Source organism: Oryctolagus cuniculus, chromosome 9, assembly GCF_051225735.1.
Source record: "Oryctolagus cuniculus isolate XC-2025 breed Fujian yellow rabbit chromosome 9, ASM5122573v1, whole genome shotgun sequence".
NCBI lineage: Eukaryota > Metazoa > Chordata > Mammalia > Lagomorpha > Leporidae > Oryctolagus > Oryctolagus cuniculus.
This window is the reverse complement of record NC_142875.1, coordinates 383,002-403,357: the sequence shown is the minus strand read 5'-3', so window position 1 is coordinate 403,357 and position 20,356 is coordinate 383,002. Positions and strand designations below refer to the sequence as shown.

Sequence of the window (20,356 nt, the reverse complement as noted above, 5' to 3'; positions counted from 1 at the left end):
AGTCCACATGCCACCTGCACACATCACACACCTCACATGTCATCCACACACATCACACATACCACACACACCACATGCCACACATCAAATGCACCACTACACCACACATGCCACCCTCACACATCACATATACCACCACACTATACATGCCACACACTCCACATGCCACATGCACGCATCACACACCTCATACGCCATCCACACACATCACATGCACCACTACACCACACACACCACACATGCCACCTGCACACATTACACATACCACCCACACTCATCACACATTCCACATGCCACACACATCACACATGCCACACACATCACACGCTGCACAGATCACACACACCACCACACTATACACATCATACAGTCCACATGCCACCCTCACACATCACACATACCACCACACATGCCACCCTCACACATCACATATACCACCACACTATACATGCCACACACTCCACATGCCATATGCACGCATCACACACCTCATACGCCATCCACACACATCACAAGTACCACTACACCACACACACCACAATGCCACCTGCACACATTACACATACCACCCACACTCATCACACATTCCACATGCCACACACATACCACATGCCACATGCACACATCACATGCCTCACATGCCATCCACACACACCACATGCACCACACACACCACACACATCACATGCCACCCATACACATCACACAAACCACCACTGTGTGGTGCCACACTGTGGACTTGGCCTGTGAGGCCGCACCATCGGGGAGCGTGGGGCAATGGTGTTCTTCCACAGGAAGCACCGGGGACAGGCTTCGGCGAACACGTCTGCCTTTGTTCACAACCATGCGCACTCTTAAAGAGCAGGCAGAAGGGTGTCACTGATTCAGGGCAACACTGACCACAGGACAGACCGGCCCTGGTGCCAACGTGCCTCTCCAGTCAGCTTGAGGGTCACACAGCTAGGGCAGCTTTCCAGGTGGGCCTGGGCCACACCCGGGAGCAGTTTACCTGATCGGCGAAGGCGGGGGTGGGGAGACATGTTCCCTGGGGCTCCCGTCGCCTGCCAGCAGTCAGGCTAACCACATGGGTTCCAGCTGGGGGGCCCCTGCTGTTTGGGGCAAAGTGGCTTTGAAGATGTGCACACGTGTGGGGGGCATGTGTTCCTGTATGCTTGTGTGCTTGGTGCAGGGCTCGGGTATGCGTGCTTTCTGTGTGCACGTTTGCATGTATGCATGTATGCTTACAGGCATGCGTGTGCACATACTGTGTGCACATGTGTCCATGTGTGTACACACTCACAGATATGCACGCATTGTGTGTACATACATGTGCATGTGTGTGCATGTTCTGCCAGCTCTTCCCGTCTACCCTCGCTGGTTTCTCATGAGGTGGGCACACCCAGCCCTCCTTTTTCCTGACGGAAAGGGTCCCTGCCCTGAGGCCCACCCACTGCCATGGGACACAGCTGTGCCTCTTAAGCTGTGCATGTGTATGTGTGTGCGTGTGCGCGGTTACATGTGTGCATATATGCGTGTGTGTACACATACTGTCACCTTCACAGCGAGGTCTGCCCCCAAGCAGGAAAGCCCTGGCTGCCTCCTCCCTCAGACCGTCTTGCTGCCCCAGTGAGCAGATTCAGCGAGTGGCAGGCACAGAGTAAACTTCCCCAAGTTCGGGTCAGGTTCCCTGCTCCCAGCTGGCAGCACTGGCTGGGGGGAGTGAGGACTGGCAGGAGAGTCCCTGGGGGTTAACCCTGTCTTGCTGCCCAGTGGGGCCAGGCAGACTCACGGCTCAACACTAGAGAAACAGGAAATGAGGCTGTGGCTGCCTCTCTGAGCTTTGAGTGGAGTGGCAGCGAGGGGGCAGCTCCTGCATCTCGCTGACCTCGGAGGGTGTGGCGTCCTGGCCTCCACGGTCACCCACAGAGGCCCTGCTGGGGCCGGGCACGCCGCAGGAGTGGGGGGTGGTCAAGGTGGCTTTCTCTGAGAGGGGGCAGTGGGAGACCACACTGGGGTTAGGCCTGTGGCCCGGAGAAGTCATGTACAAAGCCTTGCGGCAGCCAGGGCTGCACCTGCTGTGGACAGGCAGGGCTCGGCTGGAGCAGAGTGACAGTCGGGTGCATGCTGACTGTTGGAGGATCCACAGAGCTACACGGGATCTCAGCCAGGGGACGGGGGGAGGGGTGCTGACTGTTGGAGGATCCACAGGGCCACACGGGATCTCAGCCAGGGGACGGGGGGAGGGGTGCTGACTGTTGGAGGATCCACAGGGCCACACGGGATCTCAGCCGGGGGACGGGGGGAGGGGTGCTGACTGTTGGAGGATCCACAGAGCTACACGGGATCTCAGCCAGGGGACGGGGGGAGGGGTGCTGACTGTTGGAGGATCCACAGGGCTACACGGGATCTCAGCCAGGGGACGGGGGGAGGGGTGCTGACTGTTGGAGGATCCACAGAGCCACACGGGATCTCAGCCGGGGGACGGGGGGAGGGGTGCTGACTGTTGGAGGATCCACAGAGCCACACGGGATCTCAGCCGGGGGACGGGGGGAGGGGTGCTGACTGTTGACGGATCCACAGAGCCACACGGGATCTCAGCCGGGGGACGGGGGGAGGGGTGCTGACTGTTGGCGGATCCACAGAGCCACACGGGATCTCAGCCAGGGGACGGGGGGAGGGGTGCTGACTGTTGGCGGATCCACAGAGCCACACGGGATCTCAGCCGGGGGACGGGGGGAGGGGTGCTGACTGTTGGCGGATCCACAGAGCCACACGGGATCTCAGCCAGGGGACGGGGGGAGGGGTGCTGACTGTTGGAGGATCCACAGAGCCACACGGGATCTCAGCCAGGGGACGGGGGGAGGGGTGCTGACTGTTGGAGGATCCACAGAGGCGCACGGGATCTCAGCCAGGGGACGGGGGGAGGGGTGCTGACTGTTGGAGGATCCACAGAGCCACACGGGATCTCAGCCAGGGGACGGGGGGAGGGGTGCTGACTGTTGGAGGATCCACAGGGACACACGGGATCTCAGCCGGGTGACGGTGTGTGTGTGTGTGTGTGTGTGTGTGTGCGTGTGCTGACAGTCGGGGGATTTCACAGGGCCACATGGAATCTCAGCTGGGTGAGAGGGGGTGTGCTGACAGTCATGGGGGTGGATTTCACAGGGCCACACGGAATGCTCTGAGACCCTGGAGGAAGGGAGGGCCCCTCTCTGGGTCACCCAGAGGTGGTTGTGGCATCCCTGGAGACACGTGCTTCCCAGTCTCACTGTAGATTCAAAACTAAGCTTGCTGGTCACACCCAGTTCAAACTGAAAATTACCTCGTCCTGCTCAGGTGGCAGGTGTGGGACAGAAAACGCAACCCAGCCCCGGTGTCCTGCCTGGGGAGACCGATTTACAGACACCCCTGGGGCCGCCGTCACCAGAGCCTGAGGCAGGTGTAGTCCTGGGCAGGCCAGTGAGGCGTGAGGGTGACCTCCCAGGGACCGCGTCCAGACCGGGCAGCAAGTCACGGCTCAGAGCTTCGCGCTTTCTGGGTCACAGGGCACGGGCGCTGGAGCCGCTGTGAACAGGTTGGGAGGGAGCTGTGAGAGCTGTCAGGTGGGGTTGGCTGGACTCCCTGGGCAGTGATGGGTGGCTGGTGGTGTGGCTGCAGGGGGCAGCACCTCTGACCCAGGGGAGGAGCCGGAGCCAGCGCCAGTGCGGGCATGGGGGCCTTCATCCCCCAGAGCCGGAGCCTGGTGGAGTCCACGTGGGAGGTGCTGGCCTCGCCTGGTCACTGGGAGGGCTGGGCTGCTGGCGCCTGGTGACAGCCAACTTTGAGACCCGTGGGCCAAGGTCCCCAGGGGAGCATGCATGTCTGCCACTGGTCTCCCGGGCCTCCCCGGGAAGGCTTCTCCCAAGCCACGTAGGAGGTGGCGGTGGTGCTGCTGAGTGGCCCCCAGGCAGCCCTTTGCCCAGCTGTGGCCACGAGTGGACAACACAGCAACCTGCCCGAGGGGTGTGGCACCAGGCGGGGTGCAGGTGGAGGCACCTGCTCTTCTTCGTAAACCCCGCTGGCTTTGAAGCTCAAGAAGTTGGCTGCGCCCCCTGGTGGGAGGAGCAGAGGCACGGCGGCTCCACGGCAGACAACGCAGAGGACCTGGGCCTCTCCCGTGGCCCTCACTTGGTTACCAGGATGCTGCCGCAGGCCCGGCCACACTGTGTGGAGGAGGGGCTGTCCTGTCTGAGTCGGTTTCTGCCGGGTTGGGCCCTGAATAGCCACCGTCAAGGGCATAGACATCCCAAGATGGCCAGGGCCCGCCGCTCAGGTGGACACATGCTGACCTCAGCACCTCCACGGTCTCGTCCAGGCAAGGACAAACACACAGGGCAGATGTTTGGCTCTGTTTCCCCCTGCAGTGTCCCTGGGGACCTGGCTGCCCTGTGGTGCCCACAGTGGCGGTTGCAGGAGGCAGGAGCAGGTGATCGCTGTCCTCTTGTGTCGCCAGTGTCCCCACAGCTTTTCCACTCTTTCCTTAGATCAAGGCAGGAGTGCTCCGAGAAGCAGAACTAATGCAGACATGAGACTAAGCATAGGTGCTGGGCCCCACAGCTCCTGTGTGCCCCGCTGCCCTCTGCCACGGGTCGGCCTGCCCCCTGCACTGCTCTGTGGCTTGCTTGCAGCAAGGGCCACTATCTGGAGCCCTGGAGATGGGCGGTGGGCAGTGGGTGCGTCGTCAGCTCTTGCCGCTTGAGTTGCAATACCCAAGAAGCGGTGCGTAGCAGGGGAGCAGGCTTATTTTGGATCACAGTTTCGAGATGCACAGAGCGGGTGGCCTTGCGAATCTGGCATCTATGAAATTGGCAGTGGAAAGTGTTTGCAGAGAAATGGTCACATGGCGAGGCGGTGGGGGAGCGGAAGGGGGGAGGGGGCTGGGCCTGACTCAGCTTTCATAGCCGACCCTCTCAGAGAGCAACCTTCTGAGGGTGGTCCCAAGGACCTGGGCCCCAGGCCCACTCTCCAGATGCCCTCATAAGATCAACTCCTCCCTTAATGGATTGGCTGCTGATATTAACCTGCTGTCCACTAATGTAAGACTTTGGGGCCATATAAACTCATAACCAAGTCAGCACAGTTGGATGGGGGCCATTGATAGGGGTATGGCTGAATGGTTGGATGGATGGAAGGATGGATGGAAGGATGGAAGGATGGAAGGATGGATGGAAGGATGGAAGGATGGATGGAAGGATGGAAGGATGGAAGGAAGGATGGAAGGATGGAAGGATGGGTGGAAGGATGGAAGGATGGAAGGAAGGATGGAAGGATGGAAGGAAGGATGGAAGGATGGATGGAAGGAAGGAAGGATGGAAGGATGGAAGGATGGATGGAAGGATGGAAGGATGGAAGGAAGGATGGATGGATGGAAGGAAGGATGGAAGGATGGAAGGATGGATGGAAGGATGGAAGGATGGAAGGAAGGATGGATGGATGGAAGGAAGGATGGAAGGATGGAAGGATGGAGGGATGGATGGAAGGATGGAAGGATGGATGGATGGAAGGAAGGATGGATGGAAGGATGGATGGATGGATGGAAGGAAGGATGGAAGGATGGAAGGAAGGATGGATGGATGGATGGAAGGATGGAAGGATGGATGGAAGGAAGGAAGGATGGATGGAAGGATGGATGGATGGATGGAAGGAAGGACGGAAGGATGGATGGAAGGAAGGAAGGATGGATGGAAGGATGGATGGATGGATGGAAGGAAGGATGGAAGGATGGATGGATGGATGGAAGGAAGGATGGAAGGATGGAAGGATGGAAGGATGGAAGGAAGGATGGAAGGATGGATGGATGGAAGGAAGGATGGATGGAAGGATGGATGGATGGATGGAAGGAAGGATGGAAGGATGGAAGGAAGGATGGATGGATGGATGGAAGGATGGAAGGATGGATGGAAGGAAGGAAGGATGGATGGAAGGATGGATGGATGGATGGAAGGAAGGACGGAAGGATGGATGGAAGGAAGGAAGGATGGATGGAAGGATGGATGGATGGATGGATGGAAGGAAGGATGGAAGGATGGATGGATGGATGGAAGGAAGGATGGAAGGATGGAAGGAAGGATGGATGGATGGATGGAAGGATGGAAGGATGGATGGAAGGAAGGAAGGATGGATGGAAGGATGGATGGATGGATGGAAGGAAGGATGGAAGGAAGGATGGAAGGAAGGAAGGATGGATGGAAGGATGGAAGGAAGGATGGAAGGATGGAAGGATGGAAGGATGGATGGAAGGAAGGAAGGATGGATAGAAGGATGGAAGGATGGAAGGAAGGATGGATGGAAGGAAGGATGGAAGGATGGATGGAAGGATGGAAGGATGGAAGGAAGGATGGAAGGATGGAAGGATGGAAGGAAGGATGGAAGGAAGGATGGAAGGATGGATGGAAGGAAGGATGGATGGAAGGAAGGAAGGATGGATGGAAGGATGGAAGGATGGAAGGATGGATGGAAGGATGGATGGAAGGAAGGATGGAAGGAAGGATGGAAGGATGGAAGGATGGAAGGAAGGAAGGAAGGATGGATGGAAGGATGGATGGAAGGATGGAAGGATGGATGGATGGAAGGATGGAAGGATGGAAGGATGGAAGGATGGAAGGATGGATGGAAGGAAGGATGGAAGGATGGATGGATGGGAGTGGCTGAAAGGAAGGAGGAATGGATGGTGAACAGAGAGATGTGTGTGTGGATGGGTGAACCTGTAGATGACTGAGTGGGGGGACAATGAGATGTCTGGGTGGGCGGGTGGACACCTGGCTAGTTTGATGGATGAAGGTATTAGTTCTTCCTGCTCCCTTCCTAGAAGGAAACTATTGTGCTTTTAGGAAGAGGTGAGAGCCACGGTGTCCATGGCGTAGAGCTGCACAGATGCCGATCAACAGTCTAACAGCCCTCCCCTTCCTGCTCCTGTGTGGATGGACAGGGCTGTGTCCAGCCAGCCACAGTGGGCTGGACAAAGGGCCCGGCTGTCCTTGGAGGAGCTGGGCAGCTCTTCTCTGTGCGCAGGCTCTGGCTGGTGCTGGCCTCTCCACCGTGGGTTCTGAGCTGGTGGGATCAGGTCTGGCCACTCTGGACCATGTGTCTTTCCCCAGGAGCTGAGGCCGCTTACCGCAGGCAGATGCCAGTTCTACTCCAGCGGGGCAGGGTACCTGTACGACGTCTACCAGACAGAGGTGAGGCCTGGCTTCACCTGGTGAACACGCTGCCGTGCCCTCCGTGGGCGTCTGAGTGTGTTGGTCCTAGCGGTTCTGCACGCCGTGGCTTGCCCTGACCCCCTGGTTTCTGGGTCCCTGGCTCTCCACATCTGATCATCCCTACCGGCTTTGGGACCACAGCCGTGGGATCGTTTGCTCCTGTGACACGCGGCTGCCCTGCCCGGCTGTCGCACACTAGTGCCCAGCGGCTTTCTGGACAGCAGCGGTGCTAATACCCCAATGCTCGTTCCAGACCCTGCAGAGGCGCTGCGGACGCTGCAGAGAGGCGTGTCTGGGCGAGGGCCTGCATGTCCTCATGGCCTCTGCTGCTGGCTAGGGTCTCTTCCGAAGGCCAACAGGGCCTTGCAGCCCTGTGAGAGGGGGCAGGGGACCTGTTTTCAGTGCGGCTCAGGCTGCGTCCCCCCGCTCCTGGGCCATGGAGAGGCGGGGCCTTCCTTCAGTGTTCTCGGGGCCATGGTTAACAGGGCCTCTCAGACCAGGCCCACAACCCCCAGCCGCCCTTCCTATGGCTGAGCCGGGACTCACTCATGGCAAATTCCTGAGGGGGGTCCTGCCGCCCCCACTGGCTGCTCCTGGAACCAGGGCGGTCAGGAACAGCGCTGAGGACTGGCTGGGCCCAGCAGCTGGGTCCTGGCCCATCAGGGTGGGGACGGGGCTGTGAGCACTCGGGGATGCAACTGCCCAGATCTCTGTCCTCAGGTCACCTGTCACTCACTGAGTGGCAAGTGCCAGCTGAGGGTGAGGAGCAACACCTGCTACTGCTGTGACCTCTACACCTGTGACAGGTAATGCACACCTGCACACAGCGCCCGCCCCGGGCCACCCCCTCCCTCCTGGTGCCCCCCGCCCCAGCAGCACCTGCATCAACAGTGACACTGGGTCCATTTCACTGGGTCCAAGGGCACACAGCCAGTATGTGCTGGGGAAGCAATCAAACCTGGCCAGCCCCTGGCCATCACATGCCTGGGAGAGCCACCAGCCTGCCCCCAGCATTGACCTCCTCAGGGCAGGGGTTTGAGGACCCCTCCGCCTGTGACCCTGACCCCTTTCCCAGTGCGGGCACTGAGCCCTCGCTGGTGTCACTGCTGGGAGACAAGACGGAGGCGGCTGAGCCGGGCGGTCAGCCCCCTGCTGCCATCCGCAGAGGCCCCATTTGCTGCTCACCTGTGAGCCAGGTGGGGTGGGCGGCCCCGGGCCTGCCCCTCACTCTGCTGTCTCAGGTGCAGAGGCCTCTCTCCAGGCCCTCAGGACTCAGTGCCGACCCCGCCCAGACCAGGGGCTGACGCGGCCATTCCTTCCCACCCCACCGTGCGCAGCGCAGGGCACCCGCCCACCTACTACGAGTTTGTGGGCGTGCGTGGCTGCCAGGACGTGGTCCACCTGTACCGGCTGCTCTGGGCCTCTTCGGCGCTGAACATCTTGGGCCTGCTCCTGGGCATCGTCACGGCTGCCGTCCTGGGCGCCTTCAAGGACATGGTGAGTGGTGCCTGCCCCCGCGGTGGGGGAACTGAGGCCCGTGTCAACTGAGAGCCATGCCCACAGCTGAGCCCTGATGGACAGGGCCCTGTCTCCAGTTCAGAAATAGCCACTGTGAAGGCGCCCTGTATGCGAGCACTCTAATCTTGGGTGCTGTCCACCCTGCGTGCCTGGAGGCCCCGTAGACCCCTGCCTGCCTGTCCTCTCTCGCCCAGAACCCCTACTCCAGCCAGAGGCTCCCGTAGCTTTGCTGCTTCAGCCTGTGGGGTTCCTGGCTGTGGAGGCCGTGGTCTGCAGTGGACACTGGGAGGCTGGGTTTGTGCAGTGGACACCGGGAGACTGTGGTCTGTGCAGTGGACACTGGGAGGCCATGGTCTGTGTGGTGGACACTGGGAGGCTGGGTTTGTGTGGTGGACACTGAGACTGTGTTCTGTGTGGTGGACACTGGAAGGCCATGGTCTGTACAGTGGACACTGGGAGGCCATGGTCTGTGTGGTGGACACTGGAAGGCTGTGGTCTATGGAGTGGATTCTGGGAGGCTGTGTTCTGCAGTGGATTCTGGGAGGCTGTGGGTAGTGGATACTGGGAGAACGTGGTCTGTGCAGTGGACACTGCTGGGGACACTGCTGTGTCCTTGCCTGGGCTCCTGCCCCGTGTCCAGCCCCTTTCTTCTCCATGGTTTCCTATCAGGAAGGAGACGGTGAAGCCATGGAGGACTTGGGCTCCCGTGGTGTGGCCAGGGTGCAGGCTGCTCCCTCTTCAGTGGGCTGGGTCTCAGCGGGGCAGCGGTCAGCCAACTGCCTGTTGTTCTCTTGGCAGGTGCCTCTGTCCCAGCTGGCCTACGGCCCATCCTCCCCACCCCAGATGCTGTATAACCCTGCCCAGCAGCTCCTGGCCTACACCGGCTTCTGCTCGCCGCCCGCTCTCCCAGGCTGCTCGTCCTACCCTCTGCCTCTCCAGGTAGGACCTGCGCTGCTGCCGGTTGGGAGGGGCTGGTGCTGGAGGAGGCTGTGGACCTAGGCCTTCCCGGCGGGTGCAGGTGAGCCTGGGAGGCCCAGCCCACCCTGGCTGGCGAGGAGCTCAGGGGAACCTGGGAGGGGTGGCTGAAGTGACCCAGACTGACATCTTGGGGTCTTTGTGCCGTGGCCCTGGAGATCACCTTGCGTCCCGTGAGGTCTCCACGCCAGCCAGAGCAGGAGGCCAGGGCGCCGGGGTGTCCCTGAGCACAGACCGCTTTGCCGTGTGAAGTTGCCGATGTCCAACGTGCAGAGTTCAACCCAGAGCAGCAGCAAGACCTTGCACACTGGGAGGAGGGCCCCGGGAGTCCATGGTCTGCACAGTGGACACTGGGAGTCCATGGTCTGCACAGTGGACACTGGGAGGTCATGGTCCATGCAGTGGACACTGGGAGGCTGTGCACCCTGGCACTAGGAGGCTGTGGTCTGTGCAGTGGACACGGTGAGGCAGTGGACACTGGGAGGCCGTGGTCTGTGCGGTGGACACTGGGAGGCCATGGTATGTGTCCTGGCACTGGGAGGCTGTGGTCTATGCAGTGGATGCTGGGAGGCTGTGGTCTGTGCAGGGGATACTGGGAGGCTATAGTTTGTGTGGTGGACACTAGGAGGCCATGGTCTGTGTGGAGGACACTGGAGGGCTGTGGTCTGTGCAGTGGACACTAGGAGGTTGTGGGCTATGCAGTGGGCACTGGGAGGCTGTGGTCTGTGTGGTAGACACTGGGAGGCCGTGGTCTGTGCACTGGACACTGGGAGGCCGTGGTCTGTGCCCTGGACACTGGGAGGCTGTGGTCTGTGTGGTAGACACTGGGAGGCTGTTGTCTGTGCACTGGACACTGGGAGTTCATGGTCTGTGTGGTGGACACTGGGAGACCATGGTCTATGCAGTGGACACTGGGAAGCCATGGTCTGTGTGGTGGATACTGGGAGGCTATGGTCTGTGCAGTGGACACTTGGAGGCTTTAGTCTGTGCAGTGGACACTGGGAGGCCATAGTCTGTGCAGTGGACACTGGGAGGCCGTGCTTTGTGTGGTGGACACTGGGAGGCTGTGTTCTCTGCAGTGGACACTAGAGGCCGTGGTCTTCGTGGTGGATGCTGGGAGCCATGGTCTGGTGGTGGGCACTGGGAAGCCGTGGTCTGCTCAAGAATGGGCATGTGGCCTTTTTATGTCCACCCCTGGCTGCAGCTGCTTCGTCATGTGCCACTAGGATTCTGTGGGTAAAGTAGCTCCTCTCTGGACCAGGCACCTGGGACATTCATGGCTAGTTCCCCTCTGTGGGGGGTGCCCGACGGAGCACTCCTGGCCTGCACAAACCCAGGCACCCTGGGCTGGAGAGGCTCTGCCCACACCGTGCCCGGTGCCAGGCTCTCCCCTGTCCTCTGGCGGTGGCAGCAGTGCTGTGCCATGTAGGGAGTGCTGGTCGGTGACCTGTGTAGCCCAGTGGCAGGCAGAGGGTGAAACACACAGGGCCACTTGCTCTGAAGGACGACGGGGCCGGTGGTTGGCAGGAGGTTAGCCTGGCTGAGAGAGGGGATGGTTCACGTGTGTAATCCTACCCAGCCCCACTCTCAGCCAGAGGGAGCCCGGGTTGGAGACCTGACAGGGAGCAGCCAGGTGTGGGCAGGGTGCAGCCCCCTCGGCTCTGCAGGGCTGGGCAGTGCTATGGGCTGGGGGAGGCGAGACCCTGGCCCTGTCATTGTAGCCCCACCAGGAGGACAGGGCCCTGCTCTCGGGTCTTGGTTTCCTCTGCTCACCTTGAAGGTGAAGCCGGGCTCCCGCCTCTGAAGTTTGCAGGAGGAGCAGGTGCACCAGGTGTGCCCGCTGCCTGTGCTGTGGAGGCGGGGCCTCCTGGGGGCACTGGGGCTGTGGGCGACTCCTGACCCTGGGAGAGGCCTGGCTGGGGGGGGGGGGGCGAGTCCCCATTTCTGTGACCCGGGAAGGAGCATTCCCTGGAGTTAGGATGTGATCAGGGTGTCTACAGATGGTCACTGCAGTGGTCACTCCAGGGCAGGCACCTTGGGCCGTCGCTCTCCCCTGGGGCTTCCTGTCACCACCTCGGGGTGCTGTCAGGGAAGGGCTCTGTCCCTGGGAGCCCCACCCTTCTCATCCTTCATGGTGAAGGCACAGCCACGTGAGCACACAGTGTGCCGCCTCAGCAGCCTTTGGGCACGGATACCGACTGGCACTGCGCAGTCCTCATAGCCAGCTCTTGTCCCATCAGTTACCCCTGGGGACAACTGTGGGGAGCACCATGGTCCTGCCAGCCCCTCCCTCCTGTCTGGTGCCTGTGACTGCTCGGGCAGGTCTGGCTAAAGGGCAGACTGTGGACAGGGCACAGCACCGCCTGGCCCCAGCTGAGGCTGGACTCTGACCACGAGCCCTGCTCTGGTGGCGCCAGGCGGGCCTGGGAGGGAAGTGGCTCCGTGTGGGTGTCCGGGGGTCTCCCTCCAAGAACATGGTCTTGGCTTGTGGGATTGGTGGACCAATGTGCACACACACACGTGCAAACAGCCACAGGTACATAAGCACATATACATGTACAATCACATATAGATACAAACACACGTGTGCACATATACATACAAACACATGAACACTTGAGCACACAGCCACAGATACACTAACACAACACATATGTGAAATCACATGTAAATACAAACACATATGCACACATACACACATGCCCTTATACACGCAAACACATGCACATGTGAGCCCACACAGCCAGGGATACACTAACACAACACACAGTCATAGTCACATGTCGATACACACAATGTACATACACACATAAAACACAATGCACACATGAGTGCCATGGCTACACAGAATACATATACAGTCACATGTGGATGCATGCATGTATGTACATGAACATAGCATCCACATGTGCACATACATGCATATTGGGAGATATACATATGCATGGTCACATGTATGTACACACATGCACCCCGTGTACAGAGAAAGGGAGTGAGATCTGTGTTACTGCATGGCTCATGTGGCTGTGCAGGCTGCAAGCCCGGGGCTCAGCGCAGGCCCTGGGCTGAGCCCCAGCCGAGCCCGGAGGCCTAGTCCCCTCAGCAGTCTGACCTGTGGACAAGGCCCGCCCACGGGAGGCTTTGCATCTCCACGAGGTCTGACCACACCGCTGGTGGCACTGTGGCCCGGCCACCCTGACCCAGGAGTGACCCTCCCACTGCCGGACACGTGAGCGCTCAGGAAGCTTCCCGTGCCCCCAAAGACCAGTGGCTGCCAGGAGGGGCCCGGGTGTACTTGGAGCACCACCCCCAGGACACGGCTCCTTGCAGTGCCGGAGGCGGCGCTGTGCCCAGGGCCCCCCTCCGGGCTCTGGTGAGGCGGGCACTGTGTGGTGTGCGCGTGCCCCAGGTGAGGTGGCCTGTGGCGGCTGCACCTGCTGACTGAGGGTCTCTCTGTTTCCTTGCAGCCGAGCACCAGCCTCCCTATGTGCGAGGACACGCAGCCTCCCTCCCAGCTCAGCTGTGGCCCAGGCCGCCCTCCCCAGGCGGCACCCCGCTCTGCAGCTGCCTCCCTCCTCCCCGGGGAGAAGCCGCCCCCCTACGCTCCCTGACCCAGAGAGCCGCCAGACTGAGGTTGTCAAGGAGAGAGAAAAGCAGCCCCGGAAGGCCCCTTTCTGCAGCCACGCCCCTGTAGGATCTAGATGCCAGTAGGGGATGGACTGTCCTCAGAGGACCGCCATGTTTGGTCGTCCCCAGTGAGACCATTCCCCGCCGCCCTCTCACTGTGCAGAGGGCAGCTCCGTGGGCTGGGTGGGGTCAGCCGCCAGGGAAATGTGTGGCTGTGCAAACCCCCGCCCGCCAGCGCTGTGTCCTCCTGGGCTTCCGCTCGAGCACCGGCCAGCTGTCCTCCTGGCCAGGGCTTCTCGGCCTCAGCTGTGTTGTCCTTCTTCACAGCTGCTCCCCTGCAGCGCCCCTGCCTGCCAACGAGGTGCCTCTGAGCACCCACCCAAGCCCCCTGAGCTCCCGGTTCCCCGTGACAAAGCAATGGCACACCCGAGACAGGTGAGCACAGCCCAGGAGGGAGCAGAGGCTGGGTTGGTGGCAGATCTGAGTTCTGCAGACCAGGTGACCTGGGTGGGCGTGCGTTTCTCACAGATCTGCCCAGGGCCGTCTTGCTGGTGGGGACTGCAGAGCCAGGGCCAGTGCTGGTTGCCTCACCACGAGACAGGGCACAGCTTGCAAAGCCACTCTGCCATCCAGGACCCCCCACCTCACAGGAGCCTAGTGCCTGCCCAGTGCCCAGGCCCCGCCTCTAGACCCTCCCTGCGGGGGGTAAGGTCAGTGTGGGTTCCCATGGGGACACTCGGACCTCACAGGTGCGTTGGTTACTCTGAGCTGAAGTCTCTTGAGGAGCAGCCTCCAGAGGAAGAGGCGTCCCCAACTTCCCCATCTGCCCAAGGCACATCCCCCCAGAGCCCTGCACCCCTCCTGGCGGCAGCATCAGCTGTGAGGCGAGGAGCCCAGGTGGAGGCGCTGTCCCCCACAGAGCCCTGGACCCTCCTGGCGCAGCATCAGCCGTGAGCAGCCCAGGTGGAGGCGCTGTCCCCTCCAGAGCCCTGCACCCCTCCTTGTGGCCGCATCAGCCATGAGGAGCCCAGGTGGAGGCGCTGTCCCCCCAGAGCCCTGCACCCCTCCTGGCACAGCATCAGCCACGAGGAGCCCAGGTGGAGGCGCTGTCCCCCCCAGAGCCCTGCACCCCTCCTGGTGCAGCATCAGCCGTGAGCAGCCCAGGTGGAGGCGCTGTCCCCCACAGAGCCCTGCACCCCTCCTGGCAGTAGCATCAGCCATGAGGAGCCCAGGTGGAGGCGCTGTCCCCCCCAGAGCCCTGCACCCCTCCTGGCGCAGCATCAGCCGTGAGGAGCCCAGGTGGAGGCGCTGTCCCCCCCAGAGCCCTGCACCCCTCCTGGCACAGCATCAGCCGTGAGGAGCCCAGGTGGAGGCGCTGTCCCCCCCAGAGCCCTGCACCCCTCCTTGTGGCAGCATTAGCTGTGAGGAGAGGAGTCCAGGTGGAGGCGCTGTCCCCTCCCAGGCCTCTAGACCCCAGTCTGCCTCACCCCAGGAGCCTCCGCAGACCGTGGAGAGTGCCTGGAGCACGTGGTACTATGGGATGTGCCCTGTATGGGTACATCCATGGCTGTATGTGCCCTCGTTCCTCCGTAATCTCTCTGTTTTGAGCCCATTTTCCTGAGCCAGATATGACTCCTGGCAGCAGAGGGGAGCCCAGGGCCTGGGGTCTGCAGATGTGGCTCCTGCTACTCTGCCATGGTCCCACCTTCAGACAAAGGATTCTCGGCATCCAGATGTCCCAGGTTCAATGCTCTGAGCACAGAGGATGAGGGAGGCCATCCACATGAGATGGACACAGGTGCCACAGCTCATGTCCGCAGGGGATGGCTACACACAGCTCACAGCTGCACGGGACAGCCATGGGTACCACAGCTTTCATCCGCATGTGATGACCACAGCTCATGTGTGCACGGGACAGTCATGGTTGCCTCGCACAGCTCACATCCACACAGGAGGACCACACGGGATGGCCACACACAGATCACAGCCACACGGGACAGTCATGGGTGCCACGCACAGCTCACATCTACACAGGAGGACCACACGGGATGGCCACACACAGCTCACAGCCACACGGGACAGTCATGGGTGCCACGCACAGCTCACATCCACACAGGAGGACCACACGGGATGGCCACACACAGCTCACAGCCACACGGGACAGTCATGGGTGCCATGCACAGCTCACATCCACACAGGAGGACCACAGAGTTCACCTCCACACGGATGGCCACAGCTCACATGTACATGGGTTAGCCACACACAGCTCACAGCTACACAGGAGGACCACACAGAATCCACCTCCACACGGGATGGCCACACACAGCTCACAGCCACAGGGGACAGTTAGTCTCTGGTGGACAGCAGACACAGCACCGTGTACAGGAGTTCTGTCTTGCTAGGTTCCGCCTCCCAAGCTTGTTTTCCAGGAGAGTGTGTCCAGCACAGCCCGTCCTCCCCTGGCTGGGAACGCAGCCCGGCTGCCTCGTGGTGGGGACGTGGACTCGGCGTCCTTATGTCCTTGCCGTGTCTGGGGAAGGTGAAGCCCAACGCCTTTGCTGGCGTGGGGTTCTGGGCATCACGGTCAGCGGCCAAAGGCGGAAGGGTTTGACTTGCTCTGCCCGGCTACGGGAACAGCAAAGCGAATCACCCCCACGGCCCCAGGGGCTGAGGCTGCCCTGTGCCCAGCTGCCTCCCACCTCCCCCAGTCTCCTTGTCAGGTCCCTTTCCTGGCCCTGCTTCAAGACTAACTTCTGATAAGCCAAGGCCAAGGCCAGGCCAGCAGCCAGAGGAAGGCTCAGCCACACGGCTCCAGCAGGGGGCGCCCAACGCAGCTTCTGCGGCTGCCTCCTCACATCTGATTTAAATATCACATAAACCACTCGTGTGTGAACAGAACCTGACTGACTGGCTGCGTTTCTCGGTCTAGAGCATGCGTGGGAGTGGAGAATGGGTTCTGACAGGTTCTGACTGGATCTGCCTGGTTCTGGATGATTGCCGAGAACTGAGCCATCTCTCTCAGTGGCTTGGGGAAGGGAGGGTGAACTGATGACTGCACACCCCCGCTGCGCCAGACCCAGGGCTCAGGCTGCAAGCCCGGGCCGCCCCGTGTGGGTGTGGGAGGCCGGCTGGGCCCTGCTCCCCTGCATGCGCTCATTCAGCCACGGGCGCAGGGGCAGGCCCATTGCTCCCAAGGCTCCCTGTGTGTGCTACGCCGGTGAAGGTTTGGAGCCACAGGCAGGCCCATGAGCAGTGAGAACTGTGGACTTCCGCGCACAGCCAATTGGCTCGCCAGGTCTGCGCCCCTCCTGGTCTGTGTTGTGACCGACTCCAAGGTCAGTCCCTCTGCTGACACTCTATCCCGCACCCCACACAACCACGGCTTTGGGGGTGTTTCTCAGCAGTCTGTTCTGCATTTAACATGGGGGGCACCGCCTAAGATCCTGCGGGGGTCTGGCTGGCCTCATGAGAGGCATCGGGCCGGCCACCCCAAACGGCGCTGGGTACGGACGGAACTCTTCGCACAAAGGGAGGCTCCCAACACGGGCAGTGGGGTCGCTTCCCTCCCGAGGGAGTGAGCGTCCTGGCGCCCAGCCAAGGGCACTCATTTCTAGGGTTGAAAGACACTGCATTCTGTGTGGAATGAAGCGAAACCATAAGAACAAGGGGTTCTGGGGGTGCATAGCAAGAGCCTTGGGGAGGGGAGGGGAGCAGGCTTTGAGGATTCACGGAACATTACCACCTAGGAAGCGGAGACCTCATGGGCCAGGGTCCTCGAAGGCAGGGGCTGTGTGCAGCAGGGCTCTCTGTGTGGGCTTCCGCAGGCTTCACTCACCTCCCAAGACCTGGGACATGGGACGGTGGTTCCCATGAGCCCCCCGCGCCTCACTGCCCACGCTGGGGTAGGTCTCCATATCCTGCCTGGAGCCAAGAGCTGTTTAAAGCATTGAATGCCCAACTCTGTTCTGTCCACAAACATGTCAGCCATGCTCCACCCACAAAGAGTGGAACCCTCCCCAGAACAGCCCAGGCGACAAAAGCTCCACTGCCCAAGTCAGGGCCAATGCCAGCTTCCTCCAATTCACAGTCAGCAAACCACACCCTCCCCCTCACAGTCAGCACACCCCACACCCTACCCACCCACAGTCAGCATACTCACACCCTCCCCACCCACAGTCAGCACACCCACACCCTCCCCACTCACAGTCAGCACACCCCACACCCTCCCCACCCACAGTCAGAACACCCACACCCTCCCCCTCACAGTCAGCACATCCACATCCTCCCCCTCACAGTCAGCACACCCCAACCCTCCTCACCTACAGCCAGCAACCTCACACCATCCCCACTCACAGTCAACACTGCCCACACCATCCCTACCCAGTCAGCATACCCCACAACCTCCCCTCACAGTCAGCACACCCACCACTCTCCCCACTCACAGTCAGAACACCACACACCCTTCCCACCCACAGTCAGCACACCCACACCCTCCCCCTCACAGTCAGCACACCCCACACCCTCCCCACCCACAGTCAGAACACCCACACCCTCCCCACTCACAGTCAGCACACCCCACACCATCCTCACTTACAGTTAGCAAACCACACCCTCCCCACCCACAGTCAGCACACCCACACCCTCCCCCTCATAGTCAGCATACCCCACACCCTCCTCACCCACAGTCAGAACACCACACACCCTCCCCACTCAGTCAGCACACCCCACACCATCCTCACTTACAGTTAGCAAACCACACCCTCCCCACCCACAGTCAGCACACCCACACCCTCCCCCTCACAGTCAGCACACCCAACACCCTCCCCACTCACAGTCAGAACACCACACACCCTCCCCACCCACAGTCAGCACACCCACACCCTCCACATGCAGTCAGCATACTCACACCCTCCACACCCACAGTCAGCACACCCCACACCCTCCTCACCCACAGTCAACACACCCACACCCTCCCCACCCACAGGCAGCACACCCACACCCTCCACATGCACAGTCAGCAAATCACACCCTCCCCACTCACAGTCAGCATACCCCACACCCTCCCCACCCGCAATCAGCTCACCCCACACCCTCCCCACTCACAGTCAGCACACCCACACCCTCCCCACTCACAGTCAGCACACCCCACACCCTCCCCACTCATAGTCAGCACACCCCACACCCTCCCTACCCACAGTCAGCACACCCACACCCTCCCACTCACAGTCAGCACACCCCAACCCTCCTCACCTACAGTCAGCAAACTCACACCATCCCCACTCACAGTCAACACTGCCCACAGCATCCCTACCCAGTCAGCACACCCCACACCCTCCTCATGCACAGTCAGCACTGCCTACACCATCCCCGCCCAGTCAGCACACCCAAGTTGCCCTGTGTGCCTCCTTTGCCGTGCAGGCCCTGTCTGCACACGGGGACGGCCTGGGTGTTCAGCGACTGGCAGGCCTGTGTTGCATATTTGGCTCTGTGTTTGTTTTCACTTTTCTTGGCAGAGGTGGAGTAATGGCCAGCACCCATGGTATCCTTGGGAGCCACGCGGGAATCTGCGGTGTGCGAGCACTCCCCAGACATGAGAGCCCTCGGGAGGGAGTTACAGAGCCCCGTTTTGCACCCCGGGGTCTCCACGGCGGCCCAGTCCCACAGCTCATAAGTCCTCTGCTCTTGGCCACTTGACCTGGAGAGAATGGGGGTTGGCCAGGAAGAGGCTCCCAGGCAGCCAGGAGAGCATTCCAAGAGAACATTCCAGAACCACCTCCAAATGATGGAAAACCACCAAGCTCAGGCTCTGAGGGTCTGCACGTGGCAGGGCCGGGTTGAGCAATCGTCAGCGGAGGTCGGCCCCACCTTCCCTGGGTGACGCAGCTGTCCAGGGTCTCTGGGGCAGGCCGAGGGCTCCCCAGGCTGCTCGGCCTGTCCTGAGGAGATGGCCTCTTGTCTGCGCCCCAAGGCCGGCACTGACCTGGGTTCCCACGTCTCAGGCGCCCGTGTGCAGAGCCCCAGGACTGGCGAGGGTGCTGGGTCCCAGACGGGAAGCCCTGAGCAGCCACACCTGTGCCCCAGAGCAGTGGCGAGGGGGTGCCCAGGCCACGCACATGGGCTGTGGGGCATGGCCTGAGACGTCCAGGTGATTGGTTGGGGCATACCAGGGACCCACGCTGAGTGGCAGGACAGGCCCAAGCCAGCAGGTGGACAAAAAGCCCAGGTCCCTCCACTGCGCAGGGGTCCTGGCCCTGTGTCCTGGGCAGGTCCCTGTGCCACTGGGCCTCTGCCTCGGTCTATGAGACGGGCAGAGCCCAGGAGGGTGCCCAGCTCCCCTGAGTCTCACCAGGGGTACTCGCTCCCCCAGCCCAGCTCTCAGCTGCCTGTAGAGGACCACGGGGGCGCATTTGCCGAGGGTCTGCCCAGCCGTCCTGAAGGCCACAGCCTCTCTGGTCAGTGATGGCCACAGCCTGCATGCTTCTGTGCACGGATGACTCACGGCGGGCGGCTTCTCTGGCCAAGTGGGGACCTGGAGCCTCGCCCAGCAGTGCCTGACCCCGGGGGAGGGTCGGGCTCCTCTGGGCTCGGCTGCAGAGCAAGGGCTGGAAACAACGCAGCCCAGACATGCCCAGCCTGCCGCACTGGGCTCTCTCGGGAGCTCTGCCCGAGCCTGCAGCTGTGCGGCCCAGAGGGACCTGCACCACAGGCCGGCTCAAATCCCCTGGTGAGCTGGCTGCAGCCCGGGGTCTGCCATGCGTTAGGGAATCCACAGGAGAGGCTGCGGCACCGCCATCCCAACGGGCGTTGGTTCGTGTCCCAGCTGCTCCACGTCCCATCCAGATCCCTGCTAGTAAAAGCACTGGAAGATGGCCCAAGTGTTTGGGCCCCTGCACCCACGTAGGAGAAATGGAAGAAGCTCCTGGCTCCTGGCTCCAGCTTGGCCCAGCTCTAGCTGTCTCGGCCAACTGGGGACTGAACCAGCGGATGGAAGACCTCTG

The 20,356-nt window shown here is 61.2% G+C and overlaps 1 protein-coding gene across 5 annotated transcripts in view; it reads left to right on the top strand.

The window, feature by feature from the left end:
* The window catches only part of TMEM255B (transmembrane protein 255B), a 38,394-nt gene extending 22,138 nt beyond the window's left edge, over positions 1-16,256 (top strand). For 3 of the 5 annotated variants that reach the window (XM_089303337.1, XM_089303338.1, XM_089303339.1), the window contains 5 exons: positions 7,137-7,217; positions 7,959-8,044; positions 8,576-8,735; positions 9,555-9,695; positions 13,199-16,256. In XM_089303337.1, the coding sequence (XP_089159463.1) occupies positions 7,137-7,217; positions 7,959-8,044; positions 8,576-8,735; positions 9,555-9,695; positions 13,199-13,342 (612 nt within the window). In that variant the 3' untranslated portion in view covers positions 13,343-16,256. The remainder of the gene's footprint in view (positions 1-7,136; positions 7,218-7,958; positions 8,045-8,575; positions 8,736-9,554; positions 9,696-13,198) is intronic. The other 2 variants (XM_089303340.1, XM_089303341.1) reach the window with 2 other exon arrangements.
* The last annotated feature ends 4,100 nt before the right edge of the window (positions 16,257-20,356 follow it).